This window comes from Coenobita brevimanus, chromosome 57 (genome assembly GCF_032717465.1).
Source record: "Coenobita brevimanus isolate Jiangsu-jjx chromosome 57, ASM3271746v2, whole genome shotgun sequence".
Classification (NCBI taxonomy): Eukaryota; Metazoa; Arthropoda; class Malacostraca; order Decapoda; family Coenobitidae; genus Coenobita; species Coenobita brevimanus.
This window is the reverse complement of record NC_137010.1, coordinates 56,835,494-56,856,733: the sequence shown is the minus strand read 5'-3', so window position 1 is coordinate 56,856,733 and position 21,240 is coordinate 56,835,494. Positions and strand designations below refer to the sequence as shown.

General features: G+C 41.9%; 1 protein-coding gene across 1 annotated transcript; it reads right to left on the bottom strand.

Annotated features, from left to right (window-relative positions):
• Window positions 1-506: 506 nt before the first annotated feature.
• On the bottom strand, window positions 507-20,140 carry LOC145402033 (uncharacterized). The gene is made up of 2 exons (XM_080274131.1): window positions 18,865-20,140; window positions 507-584 (listed from the first exon to the last, which is right to left on the bottom strand). The coding sequence occupies exons 1-2, from the start codon at window positions 19,759-19,761 to the stop codon at window positions 507-509; spliced, it is 975 nt and encodes a 324-aa protein (XP_080130257.1). The 5' UTR covers window positions 19,762-20,140.
• Window positions 20,141-21,240: the final 1,100 nt, after the last annotated feature.

Here is a 21,240-nt window from a genome sequence, read left to right as displayed (position 1 = left end):
TATCCATGTTAAGACATTTCTCTTCATAGCAGGTTGAAATCAAAACCACACACACACACACACACACACACACACACACACACACACACACACACACACACGAGTATATACCTGTATATATATATATATATATATATATATATATATATATATATATATATATATATATATATTTATAATATTGCTGTGGTGCATCGAGTGGTGCAGTTTTCGATGGTCAAGGCCCCATTTGTATTACCGGAATGCTTGCATATTTGATAGTGAAACGTGCAGTGGGATTCCGTGGACTTTTCTAGATCGTTGTGTCTCATCCAGTAACAGTGAACACCAATACAGTGGCGTACCTGAGGGGGGGGGGGCTGTTTGAAACTGCCCCCCGGGCCCCCAATGGTGGGGGGCCCCAAAAAGCCTTAAAAATTTATAACCTTTTCATTAATATTTAAAAATACATTTATCATCCCGACAATCCCGGCTGAGATATTAGATAAGTTTTGAGAATGAGGGGGCTAGGTTCTTTGCGCGGGCCCCCCTGGAACCCCACAAAGAACCTGGCCCCCCTGGCCCCCAAATCTCGAGGTACGCCCCTGCACCAATAATCTGTGTTAGTGACAGCATAACTGTATTTATACCGCTACTGTAAATGTTAGAACCACATGCCTCTTTTTTTTTTTTTTTTTTTTAATTAGAAAATCCAGAATGTATTTATAAACAGCGGGTGTGGCACATGACGTGGTGGTACTTTTGAAGTCCATGTTCCTGTCCATGACCTTATCCCTTGTAGGCGTGAAACATGTTTTCTCCTGCTGTGTGGCCAATTAATTTGTTACATCCATATGATGCATGTGTACAGCTGACGGTGCAGAGAAAGAAGTCGTTTCGAAGGTAGTAGTAGTAGTGGTATGGTAGCAGTAGTAGTAGTACTGCTATGGTTGCGGTAGTATTAGTAGTACAGTAGTAGTGGAGATTTCAATGTTCACCACCACCTTTGGCTCTCCTCTCCTTTCACTGATCCACCTGGTGAACAAGCCTACACCTTTTCTATCCTTAATGACCTAGAGCAGCTTGTACAGCACCCTACCCGTATCCCTGACCGCCTTGGAGAGAGCTCCAACATACTTGATCTCTTCCTTACAACTAATCCTTCTGCTTACACTGTTAATCTTTTCTCTCCGTTGGGCTCCTCCGATCATAACCTTATCACCTTAACCTGTCCTATGACTCCGGTACGGCCTGCGGACCCTCCAAAAAAACGTCGTCTCTGGCACTTTGGAGCTGCGGATTGGGAGGCCCTCAGGCAGTACTTCTTTGAATTTCCATGGAATGATTATTGCTTCCATGGCCGTGAGCCATCTGGGTGTGCCTTGCGCATTACGGAGGCTATTCTCTCGGGCATGGAAGCATACATTCCTTTCTCATATCCTTTGACTAACACAAGAAACCTTGGTTTAATCACGCTTGTTCTAATGCTGTCCGCAACAAGGAGAGGGCCTATAAAAGGTACCGGCGCCAACCCACCCCTGAATCACATCTTTTATACATTTCTGCCCGGAATCGTGCTAAGTCTGTTCTTCGCTCTGCTAAAAATAATTTCATCCATACAAAATGCTCTCAACTCTCCAACTCGAACTCTCCCCGCTCCTTCTGGCACCTTGCCAAAAACCTTTCTAACAACTTTACCTCATCATCCTTCCTTCCTCTTTTCTACTCTGATGGCTCTGTAACTATTTCTTCTACTTATAAAGCAGATCTCTTCGCTCAGACTTTCTCCTCCAATTCCACCTTAGACGATTCCGGTGCTGTTCCTCCATCACTTCCCCCCTCAGACTTCCTCATAGCAAACATTAAAATTTCTTCAGCTGATGTATTTTCTGCCATTGCTGGCCTCAGTACTAATTAGGGATATGGGCCTGATGGAGTCCCTCCTGTTGTTCTCAAGAACTGTGCTTCTGTGCTTACACCCTGCCTAGGCAAACTCTTTCGCCTTTGTCTGTCAACTTGTACCTTTCCTTCTTGCTGGAAGTTTGCTCTCATTCAGCCAGTCCCAAAGAAGGGTGACCACTCCCAACCATCTAACTATCGCCCAAATGCTTTAACATCCTGTATCTCAAAAGTTTTTGAGTCTGTTCTTAATAGAAAAATTTGAAAGCATCTTTCCTATCACAACCTTCTTTCTGATGGTCAGTATGGGTTCCGTCAGGGACGCTCCACAGGCGATCTTCTCACCTACCTTTCAGACTCCTGGTCATCCTCCTTTCGGGACTTTGGCGAAAGCTTTGCCATTGCACTTGACATCTCAAAGGCTTTCGATTGAGTCTGGCATAAATCTTTAATTTCCAAACTTCCCTCTTACGGTTTCTATTCTTCTTTCTGTGCCTTCATCTCTAGCTTCCTTTCTGGTCGTTCTATAGCCGCTGTTGTAGACGGCTATCGTTCATCTCCTAGATCTATTAACAGTGGTGTTCCTCAGGGCTCTGTCCTATCACCAACTCTCTTCCTTTTATTCATCAGTGACCTTCTAAGCTGTACATCTAACCCTATCCACTCATACGCTGATGATTCCACCCTTCACCTTTCCATTCGATTCCCACAACGTCCATCTCAGCAGTTACTTCAACAGACAAGGGATGAGGCTATGGCACACCTAATGTCTGACTTGGTTCGTATCTCTGACTGGGGTGAAAATAATCTTTTTTTTTTTTTTTCTTTTTTTCTTTATGCATCAAAGACTCAGTTTTTACACCTATCAACCCGTCAAAATCTTCCACAGGTATACCCACTAATGTTTAATAATACTTAACTTAATCCTGCATCATCCTTGAACATGCTTGGGGTTTCATTTGCTCGGGACTTGTCTTGGAAAGATCATATTACATCTCTTGTAAAATCTGCTTCCAAGCGATTGGGTGTGCTAAGCCGACTCCGTTCCTTCTTTGCCCCTGCACAGTTGTTGACTCTATACAGGGGTTTTATCCGCCCCTGTGTGGAGTACAACTCTCATGTGTGGGGAGGCTTCCCACATACAGCTCTTCTCAATAGGGTGGAGTCAAAGGCTTTTCGTCTCATTAACTCTCCCCCTCTTACTGACTCCCTTCAACCTCTGTCTCTTCGCCGCAATGTTGCATCTTTATCTCTTTTCTGTCGCTACTTCAATGGTCACTGCTCCTCCGAACTGTCTGCATGCAATCCTCCACCTCTACGACGGGCAAGTAGCACCCGTCTAGCAACAAACTTTCACCCCTTTTCTGTCCAACTCTCTAATGCAAGAGTTAACCGTTACTCCTAGTCCTTCATTTCTGCAACAGGTCAACTCTGGAACTGTCTCCCTCTGTCTGTATTTCCTGCCTCCTATAATCTCTAGTCTTTCAAACGCAGTGTGTCCAGGCATCTCGAAATGAATGGATCTTGAATTTGGCTCTCTCTTGTATTTTGTTTTTCTCTTGGAAGGAACAGTTTTGCGGGCTCATGGCCTTTGGTTCCTTCTTCTTCACAAAAAAAAAAAAAACGCCTGAATATTTTGTTCAGACTGTATGGCCGATTTTACTGGGTGTGGTGTTGAGGGTTAGGCCAGTTTTGCACACCCCTTGATTATGATTCTACCCCACCACATCATTAGGCAGGAGTGAAGGTTAGGGCTACTGTTATTATTAGTATTAACTTATTATTATTATTGGTATTATTATTATTATTATATTATTATTATTACTATTATTATTATTATTGTTGTTGTTATTATCATCGTCATCATCATCATCATCATCATCATCATCATTATTATTATTATTTTTATTATTATTATCATCATCGTCATCATCGTCGTCGTCGTCGTCATTATTATTATTTTTATTATTGTTATTATTATTATTTTTATTATTATTATTATTATTGTAGTAGTACTAGTAGTTTTTTGTAGTGGAAGGTGAGTGAATGTAGAAACACTTACCCATATAACCTTTTAACAGTAATTAGACAAGTGGAAAATGGAGAGGGTGAGGTGATGTGACTGCCCTCCTCTGCTGTGTGTGTGTGTGTGTGTGTGTGTGTGTGTGTGTGTGTGTGTGTGTGTGTGTGTGTGTGTGTGTGTGTGTGTGTTTTGAGGTCAACCTAGGTCACGGTACTCCAGTTGTGGCTGAGATTTTCAAGAATATATATGACCTATACCATGTCCTTATTTAGATCTGTTCCTGCAGTAAAGACACGAAACTTGGAAAACACTGCTTTCTCCTTTTGTAGTCCTTCCTAAACAGATTATATGATTGGAACCTTGTCTTGATTTAGATTCGTTTTGTAGTAAGGATACGAGACTTGGAAAACACTATATTCTCCTTTCCCAGTCCTTCCTAAACAGATTTCGTACTTGGTACCGTGCCCCTGCAGACGTTGGCCACCATGTAAAGCCACACCTGTCTATCATCAGTCATTTGCAGCAGTTGTCCAGCCGTGTATCCTCCCCTCGCTGCTCTTACTATTCCATCCATATACTCCTCTCTTTGCCTGCTTCTTGCTCTGCTACCTGGGACTCTTCCCGTTAAACTCAGGTTCACTATCTTTCCTCTTCTCATACCATGTCCTAAAAATCTCATCTGTCTTCCTCTCACGTGTGCCAATAATTCTCTTCCGATATCCATTCTCCTTAGCACTTCTTCATTTGATATTCTCTCTGTCCTATTTTTGATTTGTTTTTGTGGTAAGGATACGATACTTGGAAAACTCTACGGTCCTTCCCTTGCCATTTTTCCTTAACAGGTATACTGTATAAGGGGATTCTACACTGTCCTTTCCTTGCCTTTCTTCCCTAACAGATATACAGTATAAGGGAAAACTCTACGGTCCTTTCTTTGCCCTTTTTCCTTAACAGATATACAGTATAAGGGGATTATACACTGTCCTTGCCTTGTCTTTCTTCCTTTACAAATATACAGTATAAGGGAAAATCCTACATTGTCCTTTGCTTTCTTCTTCTCGTGTCTGGATTATTTTCGTCTCGTAGGAGGAACATAGACATAGGATTACTCTGCTTTCTCCTTTCCACGTCTTTCCTGGGATTATGAGTTACAGTTCTTTAGGATGTTGGCTTTAACGGTGTTTGTAGAGCCGTTCCCTGGGTTTACATGTTATGGGCCTGGCTTGGGTGAAGGCTGGGTATTCCACAAGTGTTCGTGTGCTCTCTGTTGGTTTTATGTGAGGTGGTTTGGCCAAGTGGAGCGGATGGAAAGTGAAAGATTAACGAGGAGAGTGTGTGTGGGTGAGGTGGAAGGTGGGGGAGGGGGAGACCAAGGATGATATGGAGGGATGGAGTAGAGAGATATGTGAGAGAGAGGAGTGTAAGTTGGGGGAGGGGAAAACCGAGGATGAGATGAAGGGATGGAGTGCAGAGGTATATGAGAAAGGGAGATGTGAGCTGGGGGGAGGGCAGCAATATTGCGGGGGACAGGGCAACATGGAGGCGGTTTGTTTGTGGCCACCCCTACGAGATTAGGACGTCTGGCAATAGATAGATAGACCTCTTCCTTGGCGATTTACTTTGCTTGATTCATCATTACATTTTCTTCTGCCTTACATATCTCTTTTGCACAGACACAGGTTGGATAAATAGAATACAAGAATATATCAGTAGATGGAAATAAACTGGTAAGGAAGAGGTGTTAGGGAGTATCCTTAACCGATGAGAAGGTGGGTCTTGGTCTCTGTCTGTCCTTTGCGCCTCACTGCTGGTCTGACGGGGGATTGCCTTCTCTTCTTGGCCGAGGGGTGCATGGTGAGGGGGGTAGAGCTAGGACGGGAGGGCGAGCAGGGGTACCAATGAACTAGGCATAGGAAATCATGTAGAGTTGCTAGAGAAGGTAGCTACACAGGTTTATCACAGGCAGGGTAACAGGAAGCAACAGGAAGCAGGGGTATTAAACGAGGTACGGTACTGTTTGAAAGATGAGGGGGATGCAAGCAGGGGCAGTTGTGAAGAAAGCATCACAAAGCACTTGGAATTTGGGCCAGAGTGCAGCTAACCTCTTCGCACCTGAGTGGTAAGGATGATGCTGTGGTTAGTGTAATGGCGCATCCGAGAGCCTTCCTAACCCGGGATGACGTGATAGGCTAGTCAAATAGGTGCGTGAGGGAAGTGATGTGCTGTGGCTTCATGTGGCGCGATGGTTCCCAGTGGCTGTGCAAAACCCTACAAGTCACTCAGTTTACAGTTCATGCATCTTGGTGGAAGTTTTTGGTCCATGTGCAGCTTATTTCCTGTAGCTCATTGACAGAGTAAGGCAAGGCTTCAGCTTAATTCTTTTCACAGTACTTCATTGCGACTGGGACCGTTATTCTGGTGTTAATTCCATGTTAAAGCTCAGCATTCGTGGTGGAGAGATGACAATTTTAGGCCACAGTAAAAATAATAATAATAATAATCTTGGTATGAAGTTTTGGTAGCATGATGGCCCAGTGTTTTTATTTTATTTTATTTATTTATTTATTTTTTGGCATTCCACTGATCATACACAGCCCTACCTGAATCAGCCACGTATATTTACCGGGACACTCGCTGGCTGCACTTCAGTCGCTCTGTGTGGTGGGGGGTGTTTTTGTGGGGTGATGGGAGAGGATGTACAGGTAGTGTATATGGAAGACTGCAGTGTGGGCAGGAGGAAGGGCAGCCTGTTGGTGAAGGAAATGGTGATTTGGAGGCGGTTAGTTTGTGGCAACCTACTCTGAGAATGACATGTCGATAGGTTGATATCAGTAGCCATTAGTATTACCTGTATTATTATTATTATTATTATTATTATTATTGTTACTGTTATTATGGGGCTCTCATCATCCACTCACTCGATGTAGTACTGATCTCGGGTGTCTGCCCTTTCCACTCTTCCATCCTTCTTTCCTTCCATCCTCTTCTGTCTTTCTTTCCTTCATTCTTTCCTTGTCCTTCTGCCTGTGGGTGACTTTACACTCCCTCTTCTGTCTTTCTTTCCTTCATTCTTTCCTCTTCCTTCTGCCTGTGGGTGACTTTACACTGAGTGACAAGCCAAATGGCTTCCTGTACACCAGGAAACCATTTACTACGCTGGGTGGTAACCATATAACCAAATTTTGGCACCTGGTGGTTTAGTGGGTAATTATTGCGCTCCAGTCGGATTGAGCCGGTGAAGGTTTATATCCAAGGAATGGTTGGGGTTTATTGCTCACGCAATGCCACTCAGGGATGAGTGAGGCTGGTCACTCTCATCTTAAATGTCGGGACCAACTGCCTCTCATCATCCACTCACTCGATGTAGTACTGATCTCGGGTGTCTGCCCTTTCCACTCTTCCATCCTTCTTTCCTTCCATCCTCTTCTGTCTTTCTTTCCTTCATTCTTTCCTTGTCCTTCTGCCTACGGGTGACTTTACACTCCCTCTTCTGTCTTTCTTTCCTTCATTCTTTCCTCTTCCTTCTGCCTGTGGGTGACTCTACACTGAGTGACAAGCCAAATGGCTTCCTGTACACCAGGAAACCATTTACTACGCTGGGTGGTAACCATATAACCAAATTTTGGCACCTGGTGGTTTAGTGGGTAATTATTGCGCTCCAGTCGGATTGAGCCGGTGAAGGTTTATATCCAAGGAATGGTTGGGGTTTATTGCTCACGCAATGCCACTCAGGGATGAGTGAGGCTGGTCACTCTCATCTTAAATGTCGGGACCAACTGCCTAGCCCCGGGCTCCTACGCTCCTCATGAAGCAATGTAGGATTGGATGATGATGATGATGATGATTGTTTTACTGTATATTGTCATGTTTTTTTTTAATAACATACAGCTGTTAGTTAATGTTTTGTGTCTATAATTGCAGGTTGTGTTGTTGTAGGATAAGTGTTTGAAGACCTTGTTGCACCTCTTCACTGCAGGATCTCAGCCACATTGCACAGAGTGAGTGTTGCCTGTATTATTATTATTATTATTATTACCGGCATTATTATTATTATTAGTTATTTTTATTATTATTATTATTATTATTAGTTATTATTAATATTACCGGTATTATTATTATTATTAATTATTATTATTATTATTATTATTACTGCTACTACTACTACTACTATTATTATCATTATTATTATTATTATTATTATTATTATTATTATTATTTTATTTTGAAAGTACAGTACGGTACAGATTAGGTGTGCTAAGCCGACTCTGTTCTTTCTTTACCCCTGCACAATTGTTGACTCTATACAGGGGTTTTATCCGCCCCTGTGTGGAGTACAACTCTCATGTGTGGGGAGGCTCCCCACATACAGGTCTTCTCAATAGAGTGGAGTCAAAGGCTTTTCGTCTCATTAACTCTCCCCCCCTCTTACTGACTCCCTTCAACCTCTGTCTCTTCGCCGCACTGTTGCATATTTATCTCTTTTCTATCGCTACTTCAATGGGCATTGCTCCTCTGAACTGTCTGCATGCAATCCTCCACCTCTACGACGGGCGAGTAGCACCCGTCTAGCAGCAAACTCTCATCCCTTTTCTGTCCAACTCTCTAATGCAAGAGTTAACCGTTACTCCCAGTCCTTCATTTATGCAACAGGTCAACTCAGGAACTGTCTCCCTCTGTCTGTATTTCCTGCTGCCTATGATCTCCAGTCTTTCAAACGCAGTGTGTCCAGGCATCTTGTAATGATTGGATCTTGATTTTGGCTCTCTATTGTATTTTGTTTTTCTCTTGGAGGGAACTCCTATTGCGGGCTCGTGGCCTTTGGTTCCTTCTTCCTCGCATAAAAAAAAAAAAAAATGTAAAGTGATGGTTGTCTATAGAAAAAAAAAAAAAAACTAATTTCATTGTACCGTGCTGATGATACCCAAGAGATTTGAATTGGAAATGGTGATTTGAAATACCGTGATGGAGCAACAACGGCATAAGGAAGAGAGTTGGCTGGTACTGTGATGGCCTTGAGAGTAAACACAGGTCTTTGTGTGTGGATAATGCAGTAGGATTGCATAAAGGTGTATTAGTACCCACATGAAAGGGCTTCGTTGTGTTGTATTATTTATAAAGGCTTCAACATGCTTCCGTATACCGGTCTTGTTCACCATATGCCGGTTCTCCACGCCGCTCAATCTCTGGCAGCCTCCCTATCTAGTTCCTTATCCCTGAGGTCACACTGTATAACCTCATTCCAGGTGTGTGTGTGTGTGTGTGTGTGTGTGTGTGTGTGTGTGTGTGTGTGTGTGTGTGTGTGTGTGTGTGTGTGTGTGCTTACCTTACCTAATTGTATCTTTACAGGAATGAGTCCAGCTCGTACTGTCCCGTGTCTTAAACCATATTTATCGTACATATCCTTAAATTTGTGAATTGTTTTGGCACACACTATTTCATTCGGTAGTGCATTCCATTGATCAATTGCTCTGTTTGGGAAACTGAATTTCCTTACGTCTTTATCACCTCTCTTCTTATGCAGTTTTTTGCAGTGTCCTCTTGCTGATGCTTCTCCATATGTTAAGTAATCATTTATGTCTATTTTCTCCTTTCCTGATATGCACTTATATAGGATTATCATGTCACCTCTTTTCCTTCTCTCCTGTAGTGTTGGTAGATTCAATTTATTTAGTCTTTCTTCGTAGCTTAGGTCCCTTAAGCTTGGTATCCATCTTGTGTGTGTGTGTGTGTGTTGCAACCCTACCTGACGTAAACACTTCCCACCTTCCGCACCCAGTTGTCATCTTCCATTCTCTCCACATGTCCATACCATCTCAATCTACCCTGCCTCATCACAACACCAGTACATTCAAGTGGAAAGTCTAGAGGATTAGAGATGGAACTCTTGAGGTGTGTGTGTGTAATTCACCGGGTCTGTCAGGATCACTTGATGGTCGTGATCGTCAGCTTTTACCCTCCCGGAAGGGAGCAGAGAGCTCATATAGTCCGATCTAAGGGCAAGGCTGTAACCTTCACACACGCACACACCAGTCCCCTTGCTCAAAGGGGACAGTGACCACCCACTTCGTCAGTGAAACTTTTCACAACCTGAGCGAGGCGCGAACTCCCGTCTACCAGATGGCAAGCGAGAACGTTACCACTGCACCAGCGAGCGGTGTGTGTGTGTGTGTGTGTGTGTGTGTGTGTAGAGTACCTAGCATAAGTAGTCATGTGATTCTCAAAAGGTGCAGCGGAAAGAAGTCTGTTGATAATTTGGGCGAGAGTGTGCTTAGAAGGTATTGGTATATGGAGAGATTGCATGTAGTCAGAGTGATTGTTGTAATGTTGTTAGTAGCCTTGAGCCCCAGCTGGATGTGAACCCAGTGGAATGCAGGCTTAAGTTGCCCTCTCCTGCAGTCCATCATCTTCCACACGTAGGATAAGGGAGTTCAAGGCTGCTTACATAGTTTAACCAGGCAGCTCCACGACCTGTTTATATCAGTGCCACCACAAGAAGGCATACTGTAACTTTCCAGCACAACAGAAGATGGTGAAAAAGATGTGAGTGAGTGAGTGAGTTTGAAAGTGGGAGGAAGCATGGTAGTCCAAGAAGAAGGATGATAGGGTAAATGTCCTAAGGCAAGGTATAGAAGTTGATAAATTTGGGAAACCGACAAGGGACAGAATTTGGTGAATGATGTACACACAGAGGAGCATTGACGAGGGCTTGGCACCTCCTCTTTAATTTGATAGCCCAGTTGACCGATTGACTATTTAGCAGCTATACTCAGAATGCAAATCATCCCAACAATAAAATCCACCTACAGGATGGGGTGAGGTAAGATCCAGAAACAATGAAAGCGAAAGAACAGAAGAAAAATTATCACACATAATGCAGGGCGAAGTAGACTACACAGTTATTCAAGTATCAGCTATCTCTCTATCTATTGCCAGACGCCATAATCCCGTAAGGGGTGGCCATTTGACTCTGAGTTATTTGTTTTACAGGGAGGGGCACTAACCCTCCACCAACCCTCTTGACACGTAAGGAGCACGTATGGTTTGGTTATATGGTTACCACCCAGCGTTGTAAATGGTTTCTTGGCTTACAGGAAACCATTTGGCTTGTCACTCAATGTAAAGCCACCTGTAACGGAAAGAAAAGCATTAAGTAGTAACAGGAAAGATGGGAGAAATAGGAAGAGAGGAGGGCAGGCACAGAAAGTCTTTAAATCCTGGTGCCACCTTACAAGCTAGAATGGCTGTTCTTTCGTATTGTATATTTGTAAAGGCTTCAACATGCTTGCATTGCATCACCCAGTGTCACCTGATGGTGGCTGTCCACAAAGGTCAATGTCTGATGGCCTCCCTATTCAGTCCTTTATCCCTGAGGTCACACTCTGTGACCTCGTCCCAGGTCTTTTTCAGCCTGCCTCTCACAACCCTATCCCCGACATTCACACTTCTCACTTTCCGCACCCATTTGCCAACCTCCATCCTCTCCATATGCCCAAATCATGTAAGTCTGCCCCTCATTACAGCACAAATACATTCCAGTCCCATCTATCTTATAGATGCTTCATATAAATGCACTTCATGTACGCCTGTTCAGTAGTCATCAGCCAAGAAACAGTAAAATTACAGGAAGTTCTCACTACCAGTTAAGGATATCTTCAAAAATATTACAACTTTTCCACACGACTGGTACTGTAAAGTTCAAGCCACCAAAATCAGCTTTATAGTTAATAGTAGTAGTTTAGTATGCAATTTTTCAGCAAGTTTCTGTGGCCTTAAGCAGGGGAAAAAAAAAAATCATAACCATCATCAGCCACATTCAGTCGACTTCAGGACAAAGGCCTTTCTCATCTTTTCCCACTCTGACTATTGGATGTTAGCCATTCAGTCCAGTTCTGATGAATCTCATGAATCTCTTCTTACCACCATATTCTCGGTCTGTCTCTTCCTGTCACTCCATCTCAGAAGTGCCACAAAGTTATCTTGGTTGTCCTTTTATTGTCTGTTCTACAGAGAATGGATCTGCCCACATCTGTTGTTGCTTTTTGATTGTAATTATATCCACTACTTTTGTCTGTCCATTTCTCCAGGAAGCTCTTTTCAGCTGTCCATGTGACCCTTAACATAATCCTTTGTATTCATCTTGGATCATTCCTAAGTGTGTTTCTGAGGATTTTGTTAGGTTCAGTGTTTCTGATCCATAAGGTAAAAGTGGAAGGACTCACTGATTATATAATTCTCCTGACTTAATGGCATCTGATTAGCCTTCATGTGCTGTACTTATTTAGTTTACAAAAGCCCTTCGTCGTATTCCTTTTCTTTGCTTGGTGTCATTGTCATGGTCTGGGTCTGCCTAAACTGCCTGCTGTTCGTATTGTTCACCATACAGTATTAAAAATTAGTGACATCATGGCTTCTGGGGATTGTAGGGTAAATGAAAGATTTAAGAGCCAATTTGGCTGTGTACTGGCAAGGTTACAAAAGGCATAGTGCAAAATATAAATTCCACTTTATTTCAACCTCCCAGTTCCTAACTATAACAATATTTCATTCCTTACTCCTCCAGAATAATAATAATTGTTTTGGTGTTGGCCATTTATACATTATTCCATCAGGGATACATTTATACTTTACTCCTTCAGGGATTCATTTATACTTTACTCCATCAAGGATTTATTTATACTCCATCAGGGATTTATTTATACTGTACTCCATCAGGGATTTATTTATACTTTACTCCATCAAGGATTTATTTATACTGTACTCCATCAGGGATTTATTTATACTTTACTCCATCAGGGATTTTTTTATACTGTACTCCATCAGGGATTTATTTATACTGTACTACATCAGGGATTTATTTATTCTGTACTCCATCAGGGATTTATTTATACTGTACTCCATCAGGGATTCATTTATATCTTACTCCATCAGGGATTCTGACTCAGCTGTTTGTAAAATTACCATCTGCCTAATCCCACAGAGTGTAGAGATGTCTTTATCATTATACTTTTGCCATCTCCCTCTGATATTACTGGATTCACCTGAGGACTAATTTTCAAACTGGAGAGCAAATATAGCATCAGTGTATAAATGCCTTTAGTATGAGAAACACTTCCTAAGTTGCTTAAAATTGTCAGGCAGCAGCAAGAATATACTAAAAGGAAAGTCACCCAGAATCAAACCTGAATTTTGATCTGTGTTAAGCTTTTTTGGGAATACACTATGGTATGTAACAGGGCGGGAAGAATTTGCTTTAGATTTACTTGCCCCGGGCTAGTGATTTCTGAAATGTAGGGTATACATTCCCGGACATTCTCATTACTTGCCTTGATATTTTCTATGAATAGGTACCAATTTTGATTTTCTTTACTGTACAGTAGAGTAGTGGTTTTTCTGTAGTACTGTAGCTGTCTGTAGTAGTAGTAGTAGTTGTTCCCTAGGCAGTCTGGCCGAACAGCCCTCAAGCCCCTTAAGAAGGCCGTGGCAGAGACTGGGCTTTCCCACAGAGCTTTCAAAGAGTGTATGTTGTGTTGTTGGCGTAGGTGATTGTGTGCAATGCAGTCTTCCATAATGTGCTTAATAGTGTGGGGTGCTGTGTTACACCCTGGACAGGCATCAGCAGCAGAGTCATCCAGCCTCTTCGGTTAGCTTAAGAGGGCTGGATGGTGCCCACATCTCAGCCTGGCCAGGTGGACCCTGTCCTCACAAGGGAGTTAGGATTCAGAAGAGTGGATGTCAGGAGGCCGTGCATGCGGCTGTGTGTTGTCTTCAAGTGACTGAATGGAGTGGCGAGTGATTTGAGTATTGATATGCTTGTGGAAGCTGGTCTGAGGTGGGCGAGGGGGGAGAGATGACAGTATTTGTGTATGATATAGTGTGCTGGGAGTTGTTTTGATGTTCCTTGGTGTGGGTGGATGTGCTGCCATGTAATGCAGTGGATGTTGTGGGTTTGTGGAGGCTGCAGCAAGAATCTGGGTGCCTCTCATGTCTAGGTGATCCTTGACTTTGAGGACTTTGGTTTCTTGATGTAGGTGGTCTGTGGGTGTAGTAGCTGTGCAGCCTGTGATTATTTTTAGGGCCTTGGTCTGTATGGTCTGCAGAGTGTTGTAGTGTGTTTTAGTGAGGTTAGGAGCCCAAGCAGGACTTGCATAATTCATCACTGAACGTATGTATTGTTTGTATACTGTGGTGGTGGTTTCTTTGTTGTGTCCAAATGTTGTATGGGCAAGTGACCTCAAGGTATTGAGTCTTGGTGTTATTTTATTTTTAATATTTGTGATGTGTTGTTTAAATGACATTGATGTATTGTATGTTACACCAAGGATTTTGGGTGTGTGTGTCTGTGTGGTTGGGGAGTGTTGTTTATGGTGAGGTGTGGGATGTGACTGTGTTCTGCTGTTCAGTTTGTGAGAAGGGTCACTGTAGATTTGGCTGGGGCTATTTTGAGCCTGTTTGTGATGAACCATTCATGTAGTGTGTTGAGGTAAGGTTGGATGATGTGTGCAGCTGTGTTTGCATTTTGGTGTGTACATGTGTTATATCATCTGCATAGGAAGCTATGTGTATCTGTGGTGTGTGGGGTGTGGGTATGTCGTGCATGTATAGGTTAAAGAGTGTAGGGGACAAAACCGATCCTTGGGGGACGCCATTTGTGAAGTTTCTGATGTTAGAAGACTGACTGGCAAATGTTACACGTGCACATCTGCCTGCTAAGTAGTTTGCCAGCCATCTTTTTGTTACTGTGCATGTTTGAGTATTTTGTTTGTGCAGCTATCGGTTAACTGTTCTGTAGTAGAGATTTAAGTAGTGTATAGTATATGCTATTTTGCCACACACTCAAATAAAGTTTAAAAATAGTTATTGGTTGATTTCTAGGAAAGCTACCATTCAGCTTGACAAGATGGCAACCATGCAACGACTTCTGGGAGCAGCCAGTGTGACCACTATGTTTCATTTCAGTGTGTGTAATACATTAAATAAGTTTGATGATAACAAAAAAGCTCCAAATATATTACATTGTGAATCTTGCTTAACAAATTCCTACAGTAATATGTTTTTTCTTGTTGTCATTCATACCTGTCTCGTGTAGCTGATGCTGGTTCTTGGCATTTGAAGAAACCAGTCAGTTGTTTGTTTTTTACCCATCATGACTTAGTTCAGCAGTGCCACACCTGTTACTCACTGGCCTACACAGGCTACTACACTGAACAGACCAGTGAGGATCTGAACATGGTCTCATTGCCAAATTCTTCAGTTTTCATTACCAAATTGATCATTTCATTACCAAATGTTATAAGAAGTTGATATATATTCCTCACTAATATTATATGCAAGTTCCTCACTAATATTATTTACCAAATTCAGCCCAATACCAAATCACGGTGATTCATTAACAAACGGGTTTTTCATAACCAGATCTGGCCTGATTAAATAATGAGAAATGCCAGCTGTAAGCACTGGTGTAGATTCTCTGAAGTACCTCTTCAATCAGTCGTTATTCAAACTAACAGTCTTACCTATGTTGTAAATGCTAGTGTGTGTTGTATAATGAACACTATACGGTAGTCAGTCAAACGTAAAGCCAGTCTGTTCACATTAATACGCACACCAGAGCTGCCAAAGATCAACCCAGTACACTTCCACATTTGATTTATCAGTACCTAGAATTTAGACTAACCCAGTACACATCCACATTTGATTTATCAGTACCTAGAATTTAGACTATTAGCCAAGCTTTCACTTCCAAGTGGTGGCATTACAGTTATCAATATTTCATGATAGGGAGCAGATAAAAAATAATTTATAAGCAGTTTTCTTAATTGAAGTTTCATGTATAGCAAGGTATCTACTTTTCCATTGAGCGCCGGGCACACGGACTCTAAAATTAATTTGGCTGGCTAGTTCAGGCTGTTGGGCTGTACAAATTTTCCTACTCTGGTATGTAAACTACAGAATGCAAGCTTGAAGTCTGAAGTGTTCATTGCAAGTGTAGATCGATACAGTTTGTACAGAATAGCTATCCATTATATGGTATAGTACACTGGAGAAAATTAACATAGCTGAAGGGCTTCATATTGCTCTCATCAGTACAGTACAGTTATGTCTATTTTGTTATATGGAAATCTTGGTATGTCCAGAAGATTTTTGTTGTTATACATTAATCTTGGTATACCCTGAAGATTTATGCAGGTTAGACAAAAATGTTCAAACTGAAAGGGTTAGGTAGCTGTAATGTTTGTTAACCTCTCTACCACTAGAGGTTGATGGTAGGTGGGGGCACCCATTATCCATGCACTTGATGTAGTGCTGCCTACTTCCTGCATGTCTTTTAATTCTTTTTCTCTGTCTGTCCTCTCTTCCTTTTTTTCCCACCTTTCCTCTCGCTGTTTATTACTCTTCATTCCACTTCAGGTGGCTCTACACTGAGTGGCAAACCATGTGGTTTCCTGCAGTCCAGGAAACCATCTGCAGTGCTAGGTGGTAACCACATAGCCAAATAGCAGGGTGATGTAGAGCCTACTATGGTGCCCCTGTTAACTGGGTGGAGAAACGCAAATGCAGCATCCATTCAAGAACCAAACCCTCGCGCTAATTCCTGTGCCTCATTATGGCGAGGGACTCATTCCCACAGGAACAATGGTTCGCTGCACAGGACAGCCGTGCGAGGGTGGTTGTCAATGGTTGATGGGTCTGCTTAATCAAACAGTTTGGGGTAACACAACAACTACTACTAGTTGAATAAAATCATGTGAGGGCAAGAAGAAGAAGAAACACATCATCATTTTCCATTTGACATTTTTTCAAACATACTGATAATTGCCAATAAGATGAATTAATTATACTCTGGATGCCAACATGGGAGGAGAACATGCTGCTCTTCATTGTGGTTGCTAATCAAGAACACATTTAAGATTAATTCAATACAATGGCATCCTTAATTTTTTTTTTTCAACCATCATATGATCCAAACCTTCCAAAAGATATCTAGTAGCAAAGGGGTTTATGAAGACAAGATGCAACCTCTCCAGCTTGAAAAGTCTCCATTTAGCTAAATATCATTGTCTGGTTGTATCAAAAATAAAATAAGCAAGACACACTTGTATTTATGAGGTTAACTTGTGTCATCTCTCATCCATTCACAAAATTCATGACCCACTGGCCATCATCCATTGAATGCAAAACATTTCCTGCCATAAATGGGGAAGGTGGTGGTCACTAGAAGAGTGAATTGTTGTCTATGATTCCATGATTGACCCTAAATGAGGCAGCAGCAGTTTGAGGATATTTAAAAAGGGTCCCATTTGATCTTCTTCCTGGTGTAGGGATTGAGGCTAGGCTACTATTGTGACAGTCCAGAACATTTAAGGGTAGGTGACCAGCCTACTTCCCTTGATGGCATTACATAAATGGAAAGCTTCCACTCACTGCTTGGTGATTAAACCTATGCACAGCCATCACTCTGACTGGATTGTTCTAAGCACTACACCACCGGACTTCAAGTGTCATTCAGGTAGACTTCACTGTTCTCCCCACAAAAAGTGACATATCATAAATATCGTATCACAGTTACATGTAGTTAATCCTCATTGTATCATATGTTACAGTGTATAAAGGCTCCAACATGGTTGCTTGTGTCAGCCTTGGTCACCTAGGCTAATGGTGGTTCTCCATGCTGCCCAATCTCTGGCAGCCTCCCCATTTGGACCCTCATCCATGAGGTCATACCCATTGACCTCGTCCCTCTCAAGTAAAGATGTTTCTGTTTAAGTATTTCATTATTGAGTTGCTGATCAACTAAAACACTTTCCTGACTTAAGCTTGTTCATTTTTATTATAAACTTGTTTAGTCAGAAGGTGTGTGGTGTCGTCTGCATCTGTTGGCGTGTGGAAGGACAGCTAGGCCATACCACATGCTGTAGTTCATCTGTCTTAACTTGGTGGAGATTTTTGTCCTTTTGCAGCCAGTTTCCTATACCCTGGTCAAAGTACCATATTCCAGTGTTGATCCTTTCACTCCATGTACCCAGTTTGATTTTTCATCTCAATTTTATTTTATTTTATGGTACTGTATGCACTAAAGCCAACTCTTACTAAACGGGGTTAATGAAGGCCACCTCTAACCATTCACATCTGAAAAGTTTCTCGTAAGCTGAACATTATTTGGAAACAGCAAGAATGAAATGAAAACTATGTCTTTGGATTGAAGGGGTTCATCTTTTGTTATAGCTCATCCATGGAGATGGAGAGAGAGCAATTTTTGGCAAAATTAAGTGGAAAATTTTTCACTATTGCTTGCTCTGCCTATTGTTGAAGAACTTTACTTTTCCCCACCAACCTCGTCTGTCTCATGTCATAATTGTTTAGTGGTCACGGCTTACAGCAGAGTTGGTCAAGGAAGGGCTGGGAGGATTAAATGCACACAAGAAAGTTAAGCACATTGGTCCCCCAGTGGTGCAGCTTTTACGAGAATGCACATAGGCACCATATTCTTCAATATAAAGCTATTTCTCATTTTTTTAATAATACACATATGCCTTTTTCTTTTTTTCATCAAGGTGTCAATGCCTTAATTTCTCAAGTGGGAATTGCACAAGGTAAAATTGAATAAGTCATGTCTTTCAGTTATTATTTTTTAGGGTACCATTACAGTCATCTCATTCCAGTGCACATTATTACATAGGCAGCATTTAACTTGAAATATTTGCACCATAAAAAACCAGTCGCAGTTATTCGGTGAATAACATCCAAGGGTACTAACTAGGAACAGAGGATTTGGAAAATTTGTGAACATGTTTTATGTGAGAGATTAGGGAGAATTTTCGTATAAATGCTCTTCCACATTCCTCACACTTGAACCTCTTTATCCCTGAATGGATCAGTGAGTGTTTGTTGAGGTGGTTCTTTTGAGTAAACCTCCTACCACACTCCAAACACTCATGATTTTTCACTCCTGTATGAATTAGTACATGCTCTCTTAGGTCACTCTTACAGGCAAACATTTTACCACAGTCTGCACACTCAAAATTCTTCTCTCCTGTGTGAGTCAGGAAATGCCTGGAGAGAAAGGTTTTTTGCGAGAACTGTTTACCGCACTCCACACACTGGAACTTCTTCACTCCTGTATGATTTAACACGTGCTTGTTGAGGGAACATTTTCGAGTGAACTGTTTCCCACACTCTAGACACTCAAATTTTTTAATTTCTGAATGAACAATGAGATGGTTGGTTACATTACTTTTTCTGCTAAACTGCTTACCACAAATATCACATTTAAACTCCTTCACACCCAAATGGATTAATTTGTGCCGGTTGAGATCACTGTTACGAGTAAACTGAACACCACACTCCATACACTCAAACCTCTTCTCTTCCGAATGAATCATCATGTGCTGACTGAGATTATCTTGACGAGAAAACCGCTTGCCACACACCGCACACACATTGTTCTTTTCTTGTGAATGAACATTTGAGTGCTGCTTCAGGTGGCTTTTGTATGCAAAACTTTTACCACAGTCTAAACAATCAAACTTCCTTTTAGCTGACTTTCCAACAGAGTCTGAGTGGTAATCAGGGTCTGACACTTCACAGTCCTGTTCATAATAATCATCAGCTTGTCCTTTCTCACCCACTGCCTTCACGCTTCTAACAGAGTCTTGGACATTGTTAACATCCCTGATAGACATATGACCATCCTCCATACAGCCAAACTCATTTACTTGTGCTTTCTCTTCCATCTGCATCCCATTTTTTACTGGATCTGGCACATTATCATCATTAGCAGCAGCAGCATCCCACACTGACATCTCAACATTTTTTTCACAGTCAGACTTGTCACCTGGTCTTCTCTCATCCACATCCATCATGACACTTGCTTATTGTATGCCAGAGGTATCATACACTTTTCCTCTGCACTTCTTAGATGAGCTGGTGCCTTCATAACAACACCTTCAATTGCCAAATTTACCATAGTACTTATAGCTCTCTTGTGGCTAACAGATGATTATTTTCTATTCTACTCCATCTCAGTATGTGACCAAAGTTATCAGTGACAGCCACCAATGTTTGGTGTGTGAGATGTTTATTTCACAGCTAAACCACAGGTATAATGTGTTTGTTATGACATGGTAGATTTCTAATCTCTTTCAGTTTAGCTACTGGCCAAATATAGTTAGACAGGAAGGTCAGTTTGCTAGTAACCAAGGAGACCTATTCCTACCTCATAAAATAATAAGGGCCGTGAAGTTCATGCTACCATGACTGTATTCAAACTATAGGAGTGGCCCAGTTCTGTCAGGTGAAAACAAACCATCAGTAGCAACACAAACACAGCTTCACATTTTTCTTTGATGCTTCACCAAATTACTGATATTCAAAACACACAAATTGCCATCAATACCAGGCATATCATAACTATTACCTCTTTGGAATGCTGACACACATAATCAGCATTGCTTGCACTACTTGTTGTCACCCAGAAACTGGTGATGTAGTTCAATGTTCTAGGATGCACTGACGTGAGGCATTGTGTTAAGCGAGAAATAAGGTTGCGATGAGATGGTGACCACAGGCTTGGTGTGGCTGACGCACTCACTCATTCACTGGTCTTCCTGTGTTGTGGTTGGCCGTCATCATCACCTGTAACAACAACACACAATATTATATCATCTAAAACACAATGACACACACCCTTATCAGTGTTTTACTATGCAATAACTGCTACAATACACCTCATTGACCCTTCAGTCACTCCTGGTCTTTTTGTGTTGTAGTTGGCCTTCATTGTTGGTTGCAATCAACACCAGTCTGTATTAAACCAGCAACTTAAAAATATGCAAACTCACCATTTTCAACTTTAATTTAGTATGGAATAACTGCCCTAACACCCTTCACCCCCTCGCCCCCCATTTCCTTGCTTGTTGTCATCATGGGGGGGCTTCAGAGATGTCGAATGAGATTTGATGTGTAGGGGAACTACCGGTATAGCAGGGTACCTTAATGAACTTCCACAGTATGTGGAGGTTTGGTTGCTGGGTGGATGCCTTATTTGTGTCTCCACTGTTTTGCCCTCTCCCATCTCCCTAGTTCCTTGTTGTTGCCTCAATTAATTTTGCAGGGCCCTTTTCTTCTACTGTTGTTACTTCCTTCCTTTTTCTCATATCCTGTCTGTTCGATCTTTGGTTTTAAATATTGTGGAGTTTTATACATTGATGAAAATTCTCACCGATGGCCCTTAGCATGTTGCAACAGGAAGGATTAGGGTGTGCCCATGGGCTGTTGTCCCTGCCAGCTGTGGGGACCATGGTGGTTTGGCACCACCTCATTGTATGCACCTTTGTGGAGGC